The sequence below is a fragment of the Leuresthes tenuis genome, unplaced genomic scaffold (genome assembly GCF_036924035.1).
Source record: "Leuresthes tenuis unplaced genomic scaffold, fLeuTen1.0.hap1 SCAF_7, whole genome shotgun sequence".
Classification (NCBI taxonomy): Eukaryota; Metazoa; Chordata; class Actinopteri; order Atheriniformes; family Atherinopsidae; genus Leuresthes; species Leuresthes tenuis.
Genome location: NW_027325361.1, coordinates 19,447,798 through 19,470,042, shown reverse-complemented (window position 1 = coordinate 19,470,042; position 22,245 = coordinate 19,447,798). Strand labels below are relative to the sequence as shown.

The window sequence follows — 22,245 nt, the reverse complement described above, 5'->3', positions numbered from 1 at the left end:
CTCCTCCTGGTGCATTTTAGGAAATGAGACATCCTTCAAAATATTTGGTTGTGAATGATTTCTGGGTCACAGGTTGGAGGAGAGAGGGAATGAGGAGGCGTAACGTAAGTGCAGGGGTGGAAAAAAAGCTGGCTGTCTCCAAGTTTTTTATGTTATTAACAGCTCTGATTCTGAGGATTCTGAGCGGTTGTATATTCCATTAAAATGAAGAGAGAGATCCAAAAATACTCTGCAAGTAGTCTGTCTTGCACCATTAGAAGAATGACAAAAAGCCAGCTTTTTTTGTTCACATGGCCAGCTCCCTTTTTGAGGATTCACACAAAAGTTGGGGTAATTGTTGGCAAACAAATCAGAATTAGCAACTATTTGTGGCATTTTCTTTGATGTATCCTAATTGAAATTCTGATTTCTCTTTTGCAATGGAGTGTCGCATAACTCCCACTCTCTTTATTCCTCTGCCAGATTGTCTTTGTTGTCAAGCTTGCATCCTCTTGGTTTTCTCCTCTTTTGTTCTTGGATTTACTTCCCTCTGTTTCCTCGCAGCCTGATATCGTTCCATGTGTATTCTTGATCTTCTGGACTGTTTTTGGATTTTGCTCATTCCTGCCACCTGCTTTATTTTTCTCTGCCTGCTGCCTGACTGCCTCCACATGCATTATCAAAGCCTGGAAATAAACTTTTGGATTTGTACCTTTCTTGGTGTTCTTGTCATCTTTCCCCAAGTGAGTTCATCACAGCAGGTGGTTGGCATAGCAATTCAGCATGAAACAAAAATTAGCTTGCAGAATAATGAAATAATAATGAAATGAGTGAAGTGAAGATGTGACAGTGGGAGTACAGGTGTCTTCTTCAGGTAAAACGCAACCTGTCGATGCTGCGCAACAATCAGTGCAATGCATTTTACTGATTTAATCACTTGTCAGTCTCGCAGTGACAGCAGAGCAAGTACCCTCACGCTGCAACCTGCACGTAGGTGGAGGAGGACCGTCCAGCTCCCCCCACACACATCCAAGCTGGCCGTGTTGTTACGTAAGAAGCCCAACCCACATCAAATATACGCAAACAGGAAGAGAAGATAGAATTTTGTCGGCACCATTCATTTTGAAGTAATCAGTGTTTTTACCATTGATATAGCCTTCAGTTAATTTAAATGTGTTGGTGTGTAGAGGTTTTGCTGCTCAGGTTCGTCAAATGTAATCATCTTATATTATTGCACAACAGCAGTAGCCATCTCACAAACTAACTACAGCAAAGTCAAATGTGTGTGCTTCTAAGAGCACACACATGAGATGTGTGTGTTTGTAAGAGCAGCAAACGTAGGCCTTTTTGAACATCGTGCATCATCAAAGATTGCTGCGCAAGTTCAAATGACATCTCGCCACCGTATATAGGTTTTGTGTTAAGTAGCAACGCCATTGTGGTTAAGTTCAAATACCGCAGTCTTATCATGGCCTTACAAACTACACGTTTATTACAAGCAGCGCAGTACAGTGTATCTCAATTTACTCAGGGCTTTAAGATCTATAAAAACAAGAAAAGACATGGTTACAAATAAAAAACAATCACATGATAATCAGAGTTTTGTCTTTTTAGAAAATTAGTTTCAGATTCTTTTTATGTGAAAATAGTTTGACACAGTAGATGTAACGATAGGATTGTTCTGATGTAATATTATTACTAATATAATATAATAGGTATAAGAGGTGGACTCCCCCAGGGAATGAACCCAGAAATGTATATTTAGGCCGCACTGGAGACAGTTGCTAAGCTAAGCGGCGGGTTTGAAATGTATTTCTTTTGTAAAGTTCCATAAAGTTACCTGTAGGCAAAGGTAATGCCTTATTCATCCAGTTTGTATAGTCTCGTGAGAGAGGATGACGCTGAAACAGCATGAAACAACAGTATGTTGGATATGGATATGGGCAGGAGTTTGTTATGCATCTAAGACATTACAATACGACTGACTGGATCGGATGTGGGTGGAGTTGTATGGTCCAACCGCAGCTCGCAGCTAAGTATACTTGATCAGAGCAATATGCTTTTTATAGATCTAGAACCGACACCAATTAACTCACTTTACAATTAGATCAAAAGAATCTTGTGTGGTGTATAGTTCTAAGTAGAGCAATCTTGTGAAGTGATTCATGGGCTTGTTGATAATTTAATGTCCAAAAAAAACAAACTCATTCATGTCTTTCATCAACAGAAATGTATTCATCCATTTTCTAGACCCACTTATCCTTTGCAGCATCAATGAGGTCTGCAGCCTGTCCCCACTGGCTTTGAGTTCACATGAACAGTGTTGCTTGAGTGGTGCAATAATGTAGATTACATGCTCAAGGGAGCAGCACCTGAAGGACAAAGAGATTATCCAAGCTGTCCCTTAGCTCACTAAAAGCTTTCTCGAAAGGTGTTTGCAGACAGTTGCGTTGACCTGAACTCTAAAACTTTTGATCCTCACCCACGCCTGACCGAAAAAAGTTTTGGATCACCTGGCGGTGCCAAAAATGATTCACCTCTCTTTTTTCATATTGTCGCAGAGCAGTTGTCCACAGATCTGAAGATCGATGGCTCGATTCCTGGCTTCCTCAGACAAGATACCGAAACTCACATCACTCCCAATGTGTTTATCACTGTGAGTGTCACTTGTAAGTCAATTTGGATTTTTTTTTTTAAAAAGACCTTTGTAAATAATGTAAAGAATCTAACTTCAAGTACCTTGAACTTGAATAACAGACCTAAGTGTTGTGTTTTTGGAAGTGGACGTTGTAGGAGATTCCCTTTCAGCACATACATGTCTCTCCTGCACTTTCAGAGTTTAACAGTCATGTGATAAGGAAGATATGTGTTTTGACTTATAACGAGGAAAAAAAAAAGAAAATGTCTATTGCTTGCTTCATCTATTATTAATAGTTTCTGCATGCTGTTTGCCATAATAATGACACCTTATAGAGGCTCCAGGGTCCATGTGCATATGAACTCTGCATGAGCAACATTTGAAATATAATTTGAATGCATATTTGGGCTCCGAAGCAGAACATTATATCTGTACTTCTTTACAGTTTGTATTTTCAGAGAATATGTGTTGTGATTTGTGTGAAAAAAACTGCTTCCCAGAAAGACATGTCTGAACATGAGCTGACAAAATTAAATAGATTTTCCTTTGAAGATTGCATCTCCATAATGGGTGTTGTTCAAAGGCCACTGATGTTTATTTTTGATGTTCAGGCTCTCTTATGGGGAGCAACAAGGATCAAGGCAAGAAAGCAGGGAGCTGGAAATCATGGCTAAATCACAGACATTGAAGACTTTCAAAGCTGCCTGCATTTTTTGAGGATCAATGTGAAGCAAATATGCAGATCTGATGAATGTCAGGCATACTCTTTCAGTCACATGCAGTCGTATTGTACAGCTTGACATTGTGGGATTGCAACAATGCCAGAGACAGCAGCTGCGGCAGAAATCATGCTTTGTTAGAAATTTGCTGTCATTTCAATCCATAGACAATTAGTCAGCTGCCTGCCTGTCATTTTGCTTCAGACAATGAGCGCAACAGTAAAAGGGTAGCCAAGTGGATCAGATGTGGTGAATGACAAACATTTCACACACATTTCTGCCTGTCTTCGCAGGTAATTAACACTGTCAGATTTGTTCAGTTTACTGTGTGAGTTTCGTTCTCGTGTGTATGTGTACAAGTTAAACTTTTTTTTTAATTCTCCTCTTTGTGTACCCACTCCTAGTCGACTTCAATCGGACATAAAAGGTTGGAGGTGTGAAGGATTTTCGCAATCTTCCAAGGAATTTGTGGACCGTGGATATCAACATCTGGCCAGAAATTCAGTCTCTTGTTGTTCATACTTGTCTCATTGTATATTGGGAAAAATCCCAAAGCAAAACCTGAAATATTGACAGTTTTTATGTCTGTTTGAACTTCACAGTGGGATTTGTCAGATAAATTAAGGTGGCAAAGACCCCAGTCCACATTCTGATTGAATACGGAGAAGTCCGTAAGGTTTATATTTCATTCAAATTACTCTAATGAAAACTAAGTATGGATTAGATAATAGTGTGGAATCTACCATGCAGCCCATGTTAAATGTGAGCAGTCTAAAATCATGACATAGTTTACATTAAAGGCAAACTTTTTGCCTCTTTATCATGGTGTCTAATATCCCGGCTGGGGCCTTTCTGTGTGGAGTTTGCATGTTCTCCCTGTGTATGCGTGGGTTCTCTCCGGGTACTCTGGCTTCCTCCCACATCCCAAAAACATGCATGTCAGGTTAATTGATGATGCAAAATTGTCCCTAGGTGTGAGTGTGTGCGCCCAGCCACTGGGGAGCACGAGCCGGTGTATTTCTAGTGCCGGTCCCAAGCCCGGATAAATGTTGAGGGTTGTGTCAGGAAGGGCATCCGGAGTAAAACATGTGCCAAGTCAATGATGCAAGAGGCCAAAAGAAGAAGAAGAAGAAGAAGATCATGGTGTCTAATAATCTATTTCCTGTCCACCTTCTGAATTTCTAACTTTGGGAGAACATTTAACTTGTAGCCAGTGATCAGTAATTAAAAAAAAACAAAAGGCAAACTAGAAGTCTGCAACTCAAAACAACAATAATAAACTTTATCTGAAATGTCCGGAGCAAACTTTTAATATCAATTCCTTTTCAAATAAAGCATTTTCAGAATACATTAAAAAAGGTTGCTGTAAAGTTTCCATGCTTCCCGGCCATCTAACCCTTATCCACAATGCAGACCAAAAGCAGCACTGCAGCTCATGTTTTTTTCCATCAAATAAAAAAAATGTCACATTTACAAAGATTACTAATGATGGATGCAAAATGTCTATGTAGGTTTGTCAAAATATTGAAGCCTACAGTAATGACTGCGAGACAAAGTGTTTGCTACAAATACATATTTCCAAGCCTGGATTCCAGACCAGTTGTCTCAATGAATTATCTGACCCTTTTATCCTTTTCTCTTGACTTTTTGTAAGCGTGTACAAAGGAAACGTCTTTGACTTCTTTCCGAATCTGTTGGTGCGTTTGCCTGCACGACAGCTTTTCCCCATTTTAGAAATATTTTCTGTGTTTTCCAGCCAATCGAAACTGCTGTGTTTTTGCCACTCAGTGGGGCATGACCTGACACAATAGAGTACTGTGACCTGTCTGATTACATTATGTGCATACCCTCTTTAGAGGATGTTATGCATTGTCCCATTGACCTCCCAATTTGGACCTCGGAGCTGAGAATGACATCACACCCAAGTTCCAGTTGCAAATATTGCAAGCTATTTTTAGTCATGCAAGCTGATAATGATCAGCGTACAAACACTGTTGCAATATGGTCACTGATTGACAGTACTATGTGTGCAATTGATTTATAGAGACATCAACTGATAGAAGTGCCCATAAACAGATTATTACTGCAGCTATCACCACTTTTTCTGTTCTAGGGAGCCATCCTGGATTTTGAGCCCTGTTAGTTTCCTCCAAATTTTCAAATAGGAGAATTGACTTCAGGGGCAGTCCAGCTTGTTTATCTTGTCGGGAACTTGGTTATCCCTACCTACTACTTCAGATGATTTTGTATTTGTTAAGACACAGAACACTGACCTATGAATCATTCAAGCATAAAAAAAGGAATGAAGCAATGTTAAATCCACACACAACAGACAACTTAGCAAAGAGGTCAAAGAGGTCAAAGTAGACCTATATGAAGAAATAAAGCTGGCTCAAAACCTTTCACACAGGACTGTGTAACGTAGCTCTTCATTTGCTTCAAAGGTCAGAACTCTGTTTGTTTGGGGACTAGTTAGTCCATTAAATCCACAATGATTTTATCAGCTTAAAATTATTATTATTTTTTTTTTTACCTGAATGTTTTTTTACTCCTCAGTATATTTTTTGGGAGAAATTTTTATTTTTATTTTATTACTCTATTTATGAATGGTGCAGGGTCGTCTGTTGGTCGGCTGATCATCAGGTCTGCTGGCTGTTCACACCCACAGCAATCATGACTCCACACGGAGAGACACGGGCATTACATATGTAATATTTCAGCTAAAAATGGTGTTCCACGTAAAAGTAAATAAGTGTGTTTATCTGAATCTATAAGATCTTTTTAAAAATATTTATATATATTTGACTGACTTGTATATAACGTGCAGTATTCTTATAATAAACCATGTTTGAACACAAATGTAAAAACGTGGTACAACAATGCAGCTATGTTGAGGCTTAAAGGCTCTGTGATATCTATGTTGTATAAAATGACAAGATATGAAGATATGATTTTTACAAAAGATTTTTTAAGGGTTTTTGGACACATGGACAGAGAGTGACCCTTGATAAATCGACCTATGATCAGACCACTGATAGATACTTAGCACCACTTCTGGTTAAGCCCCAAGGAGGTGAAGAGGGAATACCAATTAGTTTTTTTTTCTCTTTTTTTTTAAACAAAAGATGAACTAGTTTGACCTGTTAGGACTTCAGATTGACTGAAAATGAACTCTGAAACCTACTGCCAGTTTCTGGAAGACACTTTCTTTGAGCAACTCAATACAAGTAGATGCCCAGAGCTTATAATAAGATTCTGATCTTTATGAAGAGCAATACTCTATCACATCACCAGATACTCCAGCTGCTTGGCTCACCAGCAAAGGCAGAATAAATAACAGAAAAATGACCTGCCCTCCCTCTCTCTATCCATCCCTTAGAAAAAGTCATATTAATTTACAGATAGATATATTTAGGCTCTTGTAGGTGAGTTCAAGACAACTAATTTTCTGTAGGGTAAATCAAATGTTCCTTATACATGTACAGTATTCTATAATTAGTCATTTTTTAAAAGTTGAATGCTGGAACTGTGGTGCCATCTACTGGAATAATAATTAAACTGCATGACATGAAGATCTCTTTTCATTAAAGAAAAATCTCTGGCCCACAAGAATATGAGTAAGAAATAATTCTGGTGTTTCCATCCACTGCCCACAAAAAAGATTACATATCTGGGTCACATACACAGGGATACAGTATATAATACTGGGTAATGATGTCCACAATTATAGTCATTGTCAATAGGTTTGTATAAATGTAAATGCCTGTAGTGATAACTGGCCGTCTGCAGAGTAATGTTTTGGTGAAATTTTGTCAAACACAGAAAGCATGGATTTGTGAGGAGGTGGCTCACTTAAGCAAAAAATACAAAGTAATATCAGGTGGTAACAATTCATTAATAGCTCAAGCTCGCAAATGATCCACACAAGCAGGTTATGTTTTTTTTATTTACATTTAGCTGGCAAAACCATAACTCTAAAGTGCTACTGTTTATTGAAATTATGAGTTTTGATAATGAGCACTTCCTTGGTTATTACAGCTCATCAGCTATTACAGCATATCATCACATCTTTATCCTATCCAGTGTATCAGGGGTGCTGGGGCCTCTAGCCAGCATGCAAAGGCGACCGCTGCAGATCCCAGAGCAGGCGGACTTAGTGAAGAGGAAACAGGAGTTCGCTGAGATGCCGGTGAACCTTGAAAGGCAGATTTATGTGTTTAGAGCAGCTACCTGGAAGACACCCAGCTGTACGGCAACATCATCAGAGGATGGGACCCATACCTCACCAACCAGAAGAACTCAATGCACATAAATAAGTACCACCAAATAACCAAACATTCATGACTGATGATCTGGCTGATGACATGGACAGTGTCGCTTAATGTATGCACAAGCTAATATGCTTATATGCAAGCTAAATGTGCTCAAAGTCAGTAAAGGTTGCACTTTTTAAAGCATTCTGTACTCACTTGTGGCGGCGCTATAGACAAAGCAGTATGCAGAAACTTAAAGTGGAATGAAGATGCTGGTTAAGATGCCAAGATGAACTATTGCAAGTCGATTGTTTGCTCGTGTTGACATCTCCACTTGTGATGCTGTATTGCGCAACCTTGTGTATGTGTAGATTAGTTAACTCTACAGGCATCATTTTATCACTGACATTTTTCTTTATTTATATGACCCTATATGTGTCTTTAATCAATTGAAATTAATGAATTAATATATTCATGTTTTTGGACTGTGAGGGGAAGTCAGAGTAGCACATGCTACAGACAGGTACCTGCCAAGATTCAAACCAGAAACCTTGCTGTGGGGTGACGTGGCTAATCTCTACACCACTGTGTATACTGCATCAATTTTGGATTGAACAGGAAATGCTATAGGATTTAAGCATATGCGATTGAGTCTTAATAGTTTGTTCACCAATTTGAATAATGAAGAGATTAAGATTGGATCACAACATGAGGACTCGCCAGTCAAGTAAAAGTTACAAATGAATAATCCTACAGAAGTTATGGACAAATAACTTGAGCTTTTATAATGAGGATGCATTTAAAAACAGAAGTCTGTACGAGAACATGCTAACAACTTTCTTAAACAGTTATCAAGTATAATGTGCAAAGGAAAAATAGCAATTCATGATTGGTATACTTAATGTTGTTTAGCATAATAACAATTAGTCACCGACTTAAACTTTGAAGAGTCCTTAGTATCGTCATCAACTCCACACCCGTTTGTGGACAGTGGTCATCCTCTGACTGTAGGTGATCGCAGCTACAGCGTCAGTTTAGGTAACATCAGTACGTGATGACGCACAAAACTGACGCATGGGATATAAATCCCGATTTTCTGACGTCAGCTCCCTCTTCCCTGCCTATGCCCTCGTGAGGTGGGCAGCGTAAAATTTCTTGTCTCTTTTCTCCATCAAGAGAATCCAGAACCATCCGTCAAAATGGTAAGTTTGTATTATTTCTCTGACATATTATTGAAAAGTCGAACATGCTAGACATCTTCTCCACTAATATTAAAGTGTTCTTATGAGTTTTGAAAGAATAGATGGAGACTTTTATATTCGATGATTTGCTCAAATCAAAATGGCTACCATTTTGTTAACTGCGCCGCTAACCTGATGGGGGCCCCAAGTCTTACATAAAGCGATTCTGATCTGTTTTCGAGGCTTATTCTTTTAATTTTACTTAAATAAATACATTTGGTACAGAGTTGGCTGTATGCTGAGCTAGTCAGCGGAAGTTCGTAATGACTAACATCAGCTGCCATGGATGTGTTTAACTTGTGACTGTGTTGGGTTCTTGTGCTAACGTTAGCTATTGCCTTACAAAATTGTTTTTCGTCTTGTTATTAACGTGGTGGAACAAGAACAACATTGGCTTCCCATGAACATACCCGTAATAGAGCGAGAAGAATGAAGAGATTGTCTTTTTGGCGTTGTGTTTGGTTTGAAGATAAACTTGCCGGTATATTGGGTTCGCCAGTGTTAGCATTTAGCATAGTTTTTAAAGTCTGTACACGTGGCCTATTCATGCCGACATGTTATGCCGGTTGTCACTGATTGGAATAGGTGTTTTTGTCAGGTTTCATCGAATATGCTTTCTCTTACGCAAGTGAAATGGAGCCACGATCTAGGAGCATGTTAGTCTTTTTAAGGCTGTTTTGAATTTGAAGTCTTTCGGTATATGGTGATAACGTCATCTTTGGTTATGGCGGATTCCCAACGCCCAGGGTGGATCTGCATAGCATTTCAGTTTAACTTGCGTCAGCAACAATTGCAGAGGACTTTGCGACCATATGTAACGAAACAAGAATTGGCCCCTGCTCACTCATACTAAAATGAATGACTTTGTGTACCATTTTTTAACCATATTTCTCAAAATTGTTTACCTATGCTCTGACGCTGTTTATTGGAAAGGGGAGATACAAAGGAAGTGCCTTTTTAGCTGTTGTGTTCTAGGGTCTGCATCTCAATTAGAGAATTGGGAGTGTAAAAAAATTAAAATAACAAGTTTACATGTATGTTTTCTGCAAGTATTAAGTATCTTGTCGAGTCACAGTCTACCTGTAGGATAGTATGACTGAGCTGAGAGAAAGTAGCAAGTAGCGTTTTCTATTGTTTTGGATGTTCTAATTTTACTTTGTTCTCTCAGGTGAACTTTACCGTAGACCAGATCCGTGCCATCATGGACAAAAAGGCCAACATTCGTAACATGTCTGTGATTGCGCACGTAGACCATGGAAAGTCAACTTTGACGGATTCACTGGTGTCCAAAGCTGGCATCATTGCCTCAGCTCGTGCTGGAGAGACACGTTTCACTGACACACGCAAAGATGAACAAGAACGCTGCATTACCATCAAGTCAACGTAAGTATATTACTTATTCTTAAGCTGCATCCCACTGCTGCCACTAAACATTGCCATGGTTTTGTTATGATTCCTTCAAACTTGTCCAAACTGTTTATTTGAATAAATCTGTTCCCTAAGATTCTTTTTAGGAGTCTCTTTTCCTGAGGGGTGTAAAACATACAAATGGGAGTTTATGCTTCCACCAGAGTTTACACAAGTCCTAAAAATGTATAAATGTTCCTTTCAAGCTAATTATTTTGTACGTCATAATTGTAATATGAAGCAAATCTTATCTCACTCAGTGGACTTGTCTACACTTGAACTGTCAAACAAACGGACCGGCAACATCTGAGTTGTGTAGTTGTTCCGTGTTATCCTGGATTTTCATATTCTATTGATGTTGTGGATGCATTCTTGACTTTGGTCTGTACTGAGTTACCGGATGAATAGGAGCCCTGAGGTGGCTCAAAATTGTTACTCAGTTGTAATTACCTTCAATTATCATACTTCAAGTATAAGCCGCTATTTTGTTTTCCCCTGGCTTTGAGCACCGTGGCTTATAATATGGTGGGGCTAATATATATTTTTGCATAATAATAATATCTCATATTACAATGTGGACACCCGCAGTTTATAATCCGGTGCGGCCTATACAAGAACAAAGTGTATTTTCTTTTTAAAATTAGAGGATGCTGCTGATTTTTCAGGTGCACTTTATAGTCCGGAATTTAGGGTAGGTGAAAGCCAACATTTTTAAGGCTGGACACAAGTGAAGTCCTTATTTATTTGGTAACATGTTTGTGTCCCTGGCCTTTTTATAACATCCAATAATAAGTTGTGATGAATTCATATTTGGACATGGTCACCAAGATTAGGGTAAAAGTAGATGTTACCTTTTTAACATCTCGGTTTTGTTTTGTTTTTTCTTATCTTGCAGCGCTATCTCCATGTACTATGAGCTGGGGGAAAGCGATTTGGCCTTCATCAAGCAGAGCAGGGATGGTTCCGGTTTCTTGATCAACCTGATCGACTCACCAGGGCACGTTGACTTCTCCTCTGAGGTGACTGCTGCTCTCCGTGTCACCGATGGAGCCTTGGTGGTCGTCGACTGCGTGTCTGGTGAGTGCACACATCGCTTTTAACTGATTTGCCCATATTTAAGTAGGCAGTCTTGTTCTATGTTTCATGTTTACCATTATGTTGCATATGCAAGATAAGATTCTCAAATAAGCATAGGTTGCATCATAATTGTGTGTTTGTGTACCAGGTGTGTGTGTGCAAACTGAGACCGTGCTCCGTCAGGCCATCTGTGAGCGTATCAAGCCAGTCCTGATGATGAACAAGATGGACCGTGCCCTGCTGGAGTTGCAGCTTGAACCTGAGGACCTTTACCAGACTTTCCAGCGTATTGTTGAGTCTGTCAATGTCATCATCTCCACTTATGGAGAGGATGAATCCAGTGGACCAATGGGTAACATCATGGTAAGTTGCTACCAAAACACTTTACTACTGGAAATGTAACCTTCAAGTTGACTTGAAGCTTCTGTTTCAAACTTAAATGTTAACTTGTGATTATTTTGTTGGTAGTGCTTGCTATGCTTAATAGTTTTCAGTAAGTGTATTTAATTATATATTCATATTCTTATGTTGTGGTTTCATCTCCGCTAGATTGATCCAGTTATTGGTACTGTTGGCTTTGGTTCTGGGCTCCATGGCTGGGCTTTCACCCTGAAGCAGTTTGCTGAGATGTATGCTGCCAAGTTTGCTGCCAAAGGCAACACCCAGATGACAGCAGCTGAGCGCTGCAAAAAGGTGGAGGACATGATGAAAAAGCTGTGGGGTGATAGGTGCGTCTAGGACATGGTGCTCTACTACTACTTAAAACGCCAATGATTCCTGTGAATGTGGAAGCACCTATCTGCTGTTATTAATGTAACAATGCTTAACATCAACGCTGTCCATTCTAGGTACTACGACACTGAAAATGGAAAGTTCGTCAAGTCTGCAATTGGTGCTGATGGCAGGAAATTCTCTCGCACCTTCTGTGCTCTTATCCTGGACCCCATCTTCAAGGTACCAAGATCAGTTGCATTTGAAATTGAGTTAACTAATTTAATTTTAGTCCATTTAAAAAAGAAAAGAGAAATGTATATTGCTCTGTATGCCTGCAAGTGATGATTAAACTATTCTTCACTTTGACCTGACTAATCAGTGATGATAAGCTTCAACCTGAGCAGGTGCAGAGTGCACCATTTTCTCATGGCCTGGCATGTATTAAATTGTATAACACAAGTTTGACATTTTCTTGTAGGTGTTTGATGCCATCATGAACTTCAAGAAGGATGAAGCTGCCAAGCTGATCCAGAAGATGGACATCAAGTTGGATACTGAAGACAAGGATAAGGAGGGTAAACCTCTCCTGAAGGCAGTGATGCGTCGCTGGCTGCCTGCTGGAGAAGCCCTCCTGCAAATGATCACCATTCATCTGCCTTCCCCCGTCACTGCCCAGAAATACCGTTGTGAGCTGCTCTATGAAGGACCTGGAGATGATGAAGCTGCCATGGGTATGAAGCCAAAACTGAATTTTTAGTGAAATAATAACGGTGTTCAGCATGTTCATAATGTTATCTGTTGCCTGTGATGACACTTGACAAAATAGCATGATATAGCTTTTTGGTTTTTGTTCTAATGCAATTGAACATGTTTGGTTCCCAGGTATTAAGAACTGTGATTCCAAGGCTCCACTTATGATGTACATCTCTAAGATGGTCCCCACCAGTGACAAGGGTCGCTTCTACGCTTTTGGACGTGTGTTTTCTGGGTCTGTGTCGACTGGCCTGAAGGTGCGCATCATGGGACCAAACTTTGTCCCCGGAAAGAAGGACGATCTCTACTTGAAGCCCATTCAGAGGTTAGTTTTTATATCTGCCCTGTCCAGCACCTGTGAGAGGGATTGGTTTTGTTTTCTTTTGTTTTTTCATCTGAATTGTCCTAATATTTTACAATCCTCTCTACAGGACCATTTTGATGATGGGTCGTTATGTTGAGCCCATTGAAGATGTGCCTTGTGGTAACATCGTGGGTCTTGTTGGAGTGGACCAGTACCTCGTCAAGACGGGAACAATCACCACCTTTGAACAAGCGCACAACATGAAAGTGATGAAGTTCAGTGTCAGCCCTGTGGTGAGAGTCGCTGTGGAGGCAAAGAACCCTGCAGATCTGCCCAAGCTCGTTGAGGGTTTGAAGCGTCTGTCGAAGTCTGATCCTATGGTGCAGTGCATCATTGAAGAGTCTGGAGAGCACATTGTTGCTGGAGCTGGAGAACTGCATCTGGAGATCTGTCTGAAAGATTTGGAAGAGGATCATGCTTGCATTCCAATCAAGGTGATAAATTTGAATTACTTTAGTAAACATAAGTTAATTTATGCTGCTAAGTTCAATGCATTATAGAAATCAAGGTTTAAGGTGTTGACATAAACAATACTGCAATAAAACCTTTTTATTTTATTTATTTTTTAGAAATCTGATCCAGTGGTGTCCTACAGAGAGACCGTCAGCGAAGAGTCAAGTGTCTTGTGTCTGTCAAAGTCACCCAACAAGCACAACCGTCTATTCATGAAGGCCCGTCCCTGCGAAGATGGCCTGGCAGAAGACATAGATAAGGGTGATGTTACCGCTAGGCAGGAGCTCAAAGCCCGCGCCCGTTACCTTGCCGACAAGTACGAGTGGGATGTCGGTGAGGCCAGAAAGATCTGGTGCTTCGGACCTGATGGAAACGGCCCTAACCTGCTGGTAGATGTTACCAAGGGAGTGCAGTACCTTAATGAGATCAAGGATAGCGTTGTTGCAGGATTCCAGTGGGCAGCCAAGGAGGTAAGACCCCCAGATTTGCATGAAAGTTTAGTTTATACCAAGTGATCAGTGCATTTCATTTACAAATCTTTCCTTTTTATATAGGGAGTCCTCTGTGAAGAGAACATGCGTGCCGTCCGCTTTGAGATCCATGATGTGACCCTGCACACAGATGCTATCCACCGTGGTGGTGGTCAGATCATTCCCACAGCCCGCAGAGCTCTGTATGCTTGTGAGCTTACAGCTGAGCCCAGACTCATGGAACCAGTCTACCTGGTGGAGATCCAGGTCAGTTTCATGGGAACTGTAGCCTGCATTCTTGTCTTGACCACAATTTTTTTTTTTACGTTAAACTTTCAAGTGCCAGTGTTGTTTTGTTTTTAAATCCTATAGCTAGCTTGTTTGTAATTTTTAAAAAAAAATAATAATTTTTTTTATATATACATATATATATATAAATCTTGAAGCAGTAGTTCTAATGATATCATGATTTCTTTGCAGTGCCCTGAAACTGCAATGGGTGGAATCTACGGTGTGTTGACCAGGAGGCGTGGACATGTGTTTGAGGAGTCAAGGGTCATGGGAACACCCATGTATGTCATCAAAGCCTACCTGCCTGTCATGGAGTCATTTGGTAAGTCCCCTTAACAAGAAGAGCAAACAAATAATCTTTCATTTGGCATGGCCTTATATTACTTTGTAAGAATCCACGTTTTTGTCGGATTATATATATAAAAAAAAAAATTATTTCTTTTTAAAAAGCAAGCATTTCTACATTAGAGGTATAACATTCAGTCTACTTGGAAAATGGAGACTGTCATTATGGCTTTAGTCTTACAGGGGTTTATTTTGGAAAAAGTGCCACTAACTATTCCTGTTAACTGTTTACCTGGCAAAGGTGGGTGGAAGTGAAAACATTTGTTACAGATAAATTGATATTGGTTCTTTTGGATTGAGAACACTGGCGCTATGATCACCGCCATCACCCCCCACCCTTTTCATATTGACATTGGAGCAAATGCTTCCTTTTACATTTGCCACTATTTTACCATTACTTTGACCCTCATACCCATATTGTAGTTCGACTCTAGCCAAGTAGGTTTTATAAAGTCATCTCCCATCTGTTAACAGGTTTCACAGCTGACCTTCGTTCCAACACTGGCGGCCAGGCCTTCCCACAGTGCGTGTTCGATCATTGGCAGATCCTCCCCGGAAACCCACTGGAACCTACAAGCAAGCCTGGCATAGTGGTCCTTGAGACACGTAAACGCAAGGGTCTCAAAGAAGGTGTTCCAGCCTTGGACAACTACCTGGACAAATTGTAAAAGCCTGGACCCAACTTTACTCTTTTGTCATTCCTTCAAATTTAAGTTTTATGTTGTGGGACCGGACTGTACAGAGCACAGTGAGCACTAATGTTTGCCAAAAGGATCGACGATAATAAAAGAAATGACCACAAAAATTGTAAACGATAAATAAAAGAAAATAAAAACTCAAGTATCAGGTATTTGTTTTTCTTTCATGGTGATGATTGTGTGTTGTACTTGCCCAAATAGCCCTTTGTTAAAAAACAACTTAAAAATTTTGTTTCCTTTTAATCATGTCTATAAGGTTGCTTTTGTATCAGCCACCACTGCAATGGCTGAGGATTTCAAACGTCTATGTAGATTATTTGGAAGAACCAGAACAAACTCTGACTACTTGCAGGGTAGGGTTGTATGGCTAATTTGCATGCTGAGTGAGAAACGTCGCACAGGCAAGGTGGAGCTGGGCAGTGGCAGCACAAGTTGAGCTGTGGGAGAGAATGAGGTGCTTTGCCTTTCTTTTGTGTATTGCTAATTGCAGCCGAATGCCCAGCAAGTGCAGCACTAACCAATGGCTTTGATTTAGCCCAAGTGCTGGAATTTGCATCACCTAACTTGTTTATTTTAGAAAGTGAATACTATCATACTTATGTGCACACTTTATTGTATTATTCCTGCCTACATAGCTGAATATGTATATTTTGAACTGATTGTGGTGACGTCATCGGCTCTCGATGCATAATTATACCGATGTTGAAAGTGGCCGTCGCTTAGCAGAAACAGAAGATTGGAGGGAGATATTCACTGACGGGGGGGGGGGCGTGGTAGTCATGAGGAATTTCTATGGAAAATGTTTTGTTTTTTTTCTTATCATTGCAGGTATTTTTTACAAAGATTAAGATTTATTGTCATGCATACACATGAAATTTGTCCTCCACTTTTAACACATCCAGGTTGGAACCTGATGACATGCACAGGTTCACACACGCACACAAATGTTCACTGTACCACAATGTTTCTACTGTTTTGACTTAAAAAGCCTTAGACCTTTATCTGTAGTAGGAGTGCAATTTTGATCCATTCAGGGATTTATGCAGAGTGTGTGTGTGTGTATATATTTTAAATGTATTTACATGACTATTTGTGAATACATACATTTAATTAGAAGCATCGTTAAATGTACAGTTGCAGGATCTGTAGGTCCCACCCTCATTACCTGTCAAAATGCTTCTTCACTTAATCAAAAACAAGAGGAAAAATTTAATTAATGAATTTTTACCTTCAATTAATCTGAAGAGAGCCAGTAGTTGATCAAGAAAGATCCACACTGATAAAGAGGAACAGGAAAAAGAGCCACATACTAAATAAATGTATCTGAAGGAAATGAAGGAATCACTTTTAATTCATCTTGCATTGTAACTTTTGTGTTGAATTTAATTATATACATAAATCAGTAATACAGATTAATACAGTAATACAGATTTCTTAACTTCTTGTAAAAGTACATCAATTTTACTATAACAGGAAACAAAACATATGCTCATCTTAAGATATGTGGAGATATACAGGAGTACTTGTATGTATAAATAAATAGTAGAATACAAACACCTTTGAAATAAATCAAATTTAGTGTTTTTGTAAAAACAAGATATACCCAGAGTAATTTTGGTAACCGGAATTTAACACAAACTGACGTGTTCGCACCTTACCTAAGTATTTCCATGTTATACTTCAGTTCCACGACGATAAATACGTAAAATGAGAAGAAACACCTCTGAAAACCTGATTAAACTTTCTAGATATTTGCATTAACCGTATATATTTTGTAGTCAGCGTTAAAAGTCTGGTATATACTGGTTTTAGTGGCGCGGGGAGGAGATGGGTGGGTTTTTTTTTTTTTCAACCAACCAATCATCAGTCTTTCTATCAACCAATCAGCTCGCTGGCATTCTTCTCTTCCTGTTTGGTCGTGGGACTCATCGGGTGAGAAATAAACGTTTATACTAAAAGTATACTTATTATCGATTACTTCAGAAGTAAATTACCGCGGCCCTTTGTGGATTCATTTTATTTAATGTATGAATGCATTTTTTAATGTAATCGGTGGGCACTTACCTTTTTTTATGATTTTTATCCGTTGTGTGCGTGCGTGCGTGTTTTTGTAACACAGACCAGTTAATGTTAGCCACTAACTGTTAGCAGTCAGGTTAGCTTAAAAAGCAGCGTCTCTGCTGGTAATTGAATCCTAGTCTTCTAACGGTTTCTCTCATCTTTTTGTGCTGCTTCTCCCACAGACTCCTTCCCACGAATTACCCCTGACGGGTAAACACTCCTTTTCACGCTTATATTGTCAGTTGCATGCAAGGGGATCATGGGGGGAATCAAACAAGAGCAGAGTGATACATCGCAGCAGCTAAGAGCTTCACATTCAATGGACCAGCCACAAGAAGAGGTGGGTACTGCTGCATCTGACCAGGGTAAACTATTTATTTTTAAAGCGCTTCAATTTAGTTTTCTTATTTGGAGAAACAAGGTGGACGAGGTTGCTATGCACTGATACAGCCATTTATTAGGCACAAAGTCAGGAAGCTAAAGGAAACTCACACTTATATGGTGTTGTATAACGTTTCAATCAATTGGCAAAGTCGACTGTGCATATATGCCTTTAATGTCAACATCTAAATAGTTGGATTAAACAATAAAAACAAAATAGCAACAAAAAAAAGTTAGTTAGTTAATAAAGAATTCAAAATACTTTTTGTTGTTGTTTTTTAAGGCAAAAATGTTAAAAACTCAGGCAATAATTTGGATTTGTGTTCATGTTGGGTGGTTAATTTTAACATTTGGGTTAGTGAAAATGAAACTGCTGATTTGAAATAATCGTCAAAATAAAAACTCATTTGCAAACCCTATTTGTACTGAGTTGTCTGGGGAAAGAGAAGCACCGATGAGTGTGCAGCCTCTGCCTTTCTCAGAGTGTTGTTTGTCCGTGCAGCCAAAGAAGAGAGGCTGGCCGAAGGGGAAGAAAAGAAAAAAGGTGCTACCAAATGGTCCCAAGGCGCCAGTGACAGGATATGTCCGCTTTCTCAATGAACGGCGAGAACACATGAGGGCCCGATACCCCGACTTACCTTTTCCAGAAATCACCAAAAGACTCGGAGCAGAGTGGACACGATTAGCCCCAACTGACAAAAAGGTAGTTTGTTGGGTTTTTTTCCTGACAGTTTTCTATGTCTGCACATTTTATTTGACGCAATCTGTATTGAGAACTTAGCTTTTAACAATGTAGATTCTGGAAAATGGTTGACTCACAAATTGTTCTTGGCATTAAAATGGGCTACACTTCACCTTCAGTTGGGTATCACAACATTGTTTGTATTCTTGCAGCGCTACCTCGAAGAGGCGGAGCGAGAGAAAATGCAGTACGCCCAGGAACTGAAGGAGTATCAGCAAACCGAGGCCTATCAGATCAGCAGTGCCAAGATACACGACAAGAGAATCAAAAAAGGTGGCCTGCTCCCAGCTTACCACACGTTTAAGCTGACCTGTTCACTCATGTTCTGTCTTTTTTGTTGTTCTTTTGGTTTATTTCAACTGAAATATTCACTGCTTAACCACTTCAAAGCCCTGTGTTGTTTAGCATTGCGCTGTGCCACGTGAGATGCTTATCGTTCATATTTTATCTCCTTCAGAGGACACTCCCTCAGTCATAGTCAGTTCTGGTTCAGGAGCATCTTTCACAAAGGTTAGTGCGAAACCACCAGCATACTTAACCTTTTATCTTCAGCCGTGTCACTTTCACTTTAATTTGCGGAGAGGCAAGTTGTCATTTTTTCGGAATGTGTCTGTTTTAGGCTGCTGACCTCTCAAGCAGGTTTGACATCCCAATTTTCACAGAGGAGTTCCTCGATCAGAACAAAGGTAACGAAAACTGAGAGAGAAACAAACGTTCTATTGTTTCTCATGTAAAAAAACAGCACAGTTTGTTTAACAAAGTTAAGCACTAATGTTTGGGCATATTTGAGCTATTATTTGGTCATATAAAAGCACACAAAGAGATGATTTTGTACTGCTGTCGAACCCCATCTTGTGTCACTCTTTGTGCCTCTAGCACGAGAGGCTGAGTTGCGACGGCTTCGGAAGGCCAACATAGAGTTTGAAGAGCAGAACGCAGTGCTGCAGCGGCACATTAAGGACATGAATAGTGCTAAAGAGCGTCTGGAGGCCGAACTGGGGCAAGACGAGAAGCGCACACAGGCTCTTCACCAACACTTGCTGGCCATTAAACACACATTGGTCAACAGTCTCTCATCAGTTCCACTGCCAGGTGGGAATTGATTTGCCTCTATTCAGTGAGAGGGAAGGAAAAGATGAACATGAATACCGCTGTATGTTATGATCTGGAATTCTTGTTGATATTTTTATTTTATTTTTTTCAATTGAGCATCAGTCCATTTAATCTCTAGTTATAAATCCATTAATGGTGTTCGCCTTTTTAAGTGACGTAGTTGCGTTTAGTTATTAAGCTGTAACTGCAATGAGTATTTATGAGTATTCTTTTTTTTTCTTGTTATTTCTTTATTTTTCCCTCCGGCAGGTACAGGTGAGACGGCATCTTTTGGAAACCTTGACTCATACCTCAGTCGTCTCAGTGGAGTGATTGAGGGGAACCCCCATAAACACCGTGCCCTGGCCAGCCAACTTTATGAGGTTCTCTCTCATATCGAAAGGTAACTATTACATCTATGACATAATACCATGGAGCGGAAACGTTCAGATATAATACTGGGAGCTTTGACACAGCAGAGGGATTGTTTCAGGGAATCTCACCCTTCACCTTCCTGTAGGGTTGGATGTGTACGCAGTAACCTTTTCAGTCTTGAAGTTATAGCCTTTGAACTGGGTTAAAACATCTCATCCTTAGAGGGGTTTGAATTTGTTTCTTCACATGGAATTCAGTGCAGCGGACAAATTCTGGGTGCAACGCAAGGGAAACTGTCACTTATTACAAAATAGATTATCAACTGTAACATGTTGACTGTTTGCTGTTATTACTGTAAACCTCGCTGACAACCATTCAGACAATGATGCATAAGTCTGGTCAGTGTTTGTGCTAGGGTTGGAGATGGAATCAAATGGATTACAAGGGCATAATTCAGTTAAATTCAATTCAGTTTACTTTATGTATTGCTAAATTACAACAAATGCCATATCAAGGCACAATAACAGCCAGTGCTTTTCTCCCGCAACATGCCTGAAGGTGCATGTACACAACCCGGAAGTGCATTTTGTAAGGCTTGAATAAATTTTCCTAATTTTGGGTATGGAATAACTGTTTACTGTGCTTTGGGCTCTGAGCACTACTTTAACATGGGTGACCAACTCAACAACAAGTCAAAACTAAGCCTGAACACATTCACTTCGGACACAGGTGGCATTGACGCTACTGCTCTTGCCCTGACGACCCTTTCTCTGTAGACTCAAGCTTGTGTGATAGATACCAAGGTCCCTATGAAAGCTGGCTAGCTGGTTTAGTTTTTGTCTGTATAAGAAAGTACATATTGTGTTAATTTGGGAGTTTTTTTGACATTTTGTTATTTATTGCACATACATGAGAGTGACACCAGTGTTGTCATTCAGAAGGCAAATAAGCCTTTTTCTTTTATAGTCAAATGCTGCTTTTAATTATAGTTATTCATATATTCTTCTCATTTCAAGTGTCAAACACCACGTCTGTGTCCATGTAATTATCAACATTTACTGGCTGCCATTTAATTTGAGCGTGTCAACTCTGTAACTATGCAAATGTGTCCATTATATCGCATCTTTAAAATCTCCACACGGGGGTTCGTATCATGTTCTCACCCATTCAGTTAAAAAAATGACAGCAGTGCAAAACAGCTGATTAGTGTAGAAATGTCACCTCACTGCTCTTTGTTGTGGAAACCGTTGTCCACTACACAGAGACTGATCTGTCAGAATGTGTTTCCGAGTGTCGCCTTTTCTCTAATTGTATGCTTTCATTCATTGCCAGTGAGAAGTTATGAGGAGACTCCAGACAGAGACCCGCAAACTCTCACGTCATAGAGACACTAGAAATGGCTGTTGGTATTAGCCCCAGTCAGTGCCATTCAGCTGAGCACATGGGTGTGGTAAGGTCAGCAAAGGAGACAATACAAACCCTTCAAAACACACAGTCCGCGTATGCATTTTCTTTTTCTGTCATGGATATGTGTGTTCTGTACGATACACGTACTTCTGCACGTTTTATTGTTCAATTGTTATTGTTAAGGCTTTTTAAACGGCTCAAGAATCTCATCAGATTTGATGTGATTTTTCTCTTTTTAACTGTCCCAATTTAGTAAATTCGGATTGACCCGTACCTCATTGTGTAGCTTTTTGTCAGCGGTCGCCCACAGATCCAACACAATAATGATATTATATAGGGGTAGAATTGAATGTTTCAGTGTTAATGTTTGAATTTACATTGCTGTTGCCTGGCTTTGGGATGGACAAGCTGTTTCAAATGTTGTCAGAACATTATATTCTTGCGCAGTATGTTTGTATTTTTACAAATGTTCATTAAACCATAATGAACATACCTTTTCCAGCCAAAGCGTCATATTTACCATTTTTATTTTTTTCTTGATCTTTGCAAGAGACATAGTTCAAATCATCATCCTCAACTTGAAATCGCATCACTAAACAACTCGCTGAGCAGCTGAAACTCAGAGGGTAAGACGGACTAACAGCAGGGGGAGCTGTTGATCCATCCTTGAGTCAGGAATGACTTTTCCAACCCTTTGCCAGCTTTTGAGCCAATTTGTTGGTCTGTATTAGTATACAGGCTGATACTGGGTCCAATGAGAGATTTTGCTTCGGGGAAACTCAAAT

At 39.7% G+C, this 22,245-nt stretch overlaps 2 protein-coding genes and 1 non-coding gene across 4 annotated transcripts; all 3 read left to right on the top strand.

Moving 5' to 3' along the window:
- Window positions 1–8,687: 8,687 nt before the first annotated feature.
- LOC140312079 (elongation factor 2b-like) lies at window positions 8,688–15,544 on the top strand. Its single transcript, XM_072389748.1, has 13 exons — window positions 8,688–8,791; window positions 9,999–10,213; window positions 11,133–11,314; window positions 11,463–11,677; window positions 11,864–12,042; window positions 12,163–12,268; window positions 12,507–12,759; window positions 12,911–13,106; window positions 13,213–13,579; window positions 13,715–14,068; window positions 14,153–14,335; window positions 14,549–14,681; window positions 15,179–15,544. The coding sequence occupies exons 1-13, from the start codon at window positions 8,789–8,791 to the stop codon at window positions 15,370–15,372; spliced, it is 2,580 nt and encodes an 859-aa protein (XP_072245849.1). The 5' UTR covers window positions 8,688–8,788; the 3' UTR covers window positions 15,373–15,544.
- LOC140312486 (small nucleolar RNA SNORD37) lies at window positions 12,363–12,430 on the top strand. Its single transcript, XR_011916979.1, has one exon. It is a non-coding gene; the product is annotated as a small nucleolar RNA SNORD37 (small nucleolar RNA).
- Window positions 15,545–17,299: 1,755 nt separating the features above from the next.
- Window positions 17,300–21,952, top strand: hmg20b (high mobility group 20B). 2 transcript variants are annotated; one of them, XM_072389747.1, is made up of 9 exons: window positions 17,300–17,334; window positions 17,646–17,803; window positions 18,347–18,547; window positions 18,739–18,859; window positions 19,044–19,096; window positions 19,206–19,272; window positions 19,463–19,678; window positions 19,949–20,081; window positions 21,386–21,952. In XM_072389747.1, exons 2-9 carry the CDS (start codon window positions 17,723–17,725, stop codon window positions 21,396–21,398), a joined length of 885 nt encoding a protein of 294 aa, XP_072245848.1. In that variant the 5' UTR covers window positions 17,300–17,334; window positions 17,646–17,722; the 3' UTR covers window positions 21,399–21,952. The 2 variants fall into 2 exon arrangements, with proteins under 2 accessions (XP_072245848.1, XP_072245847.1); XM_072389746.1 differs by lacking the exon at window positions 17,300–17,334 and having other exon boundaries at window positions 17,498–17,803.
- Window positions 21,953–22,245: the final 293 nt, after the last annotated feature.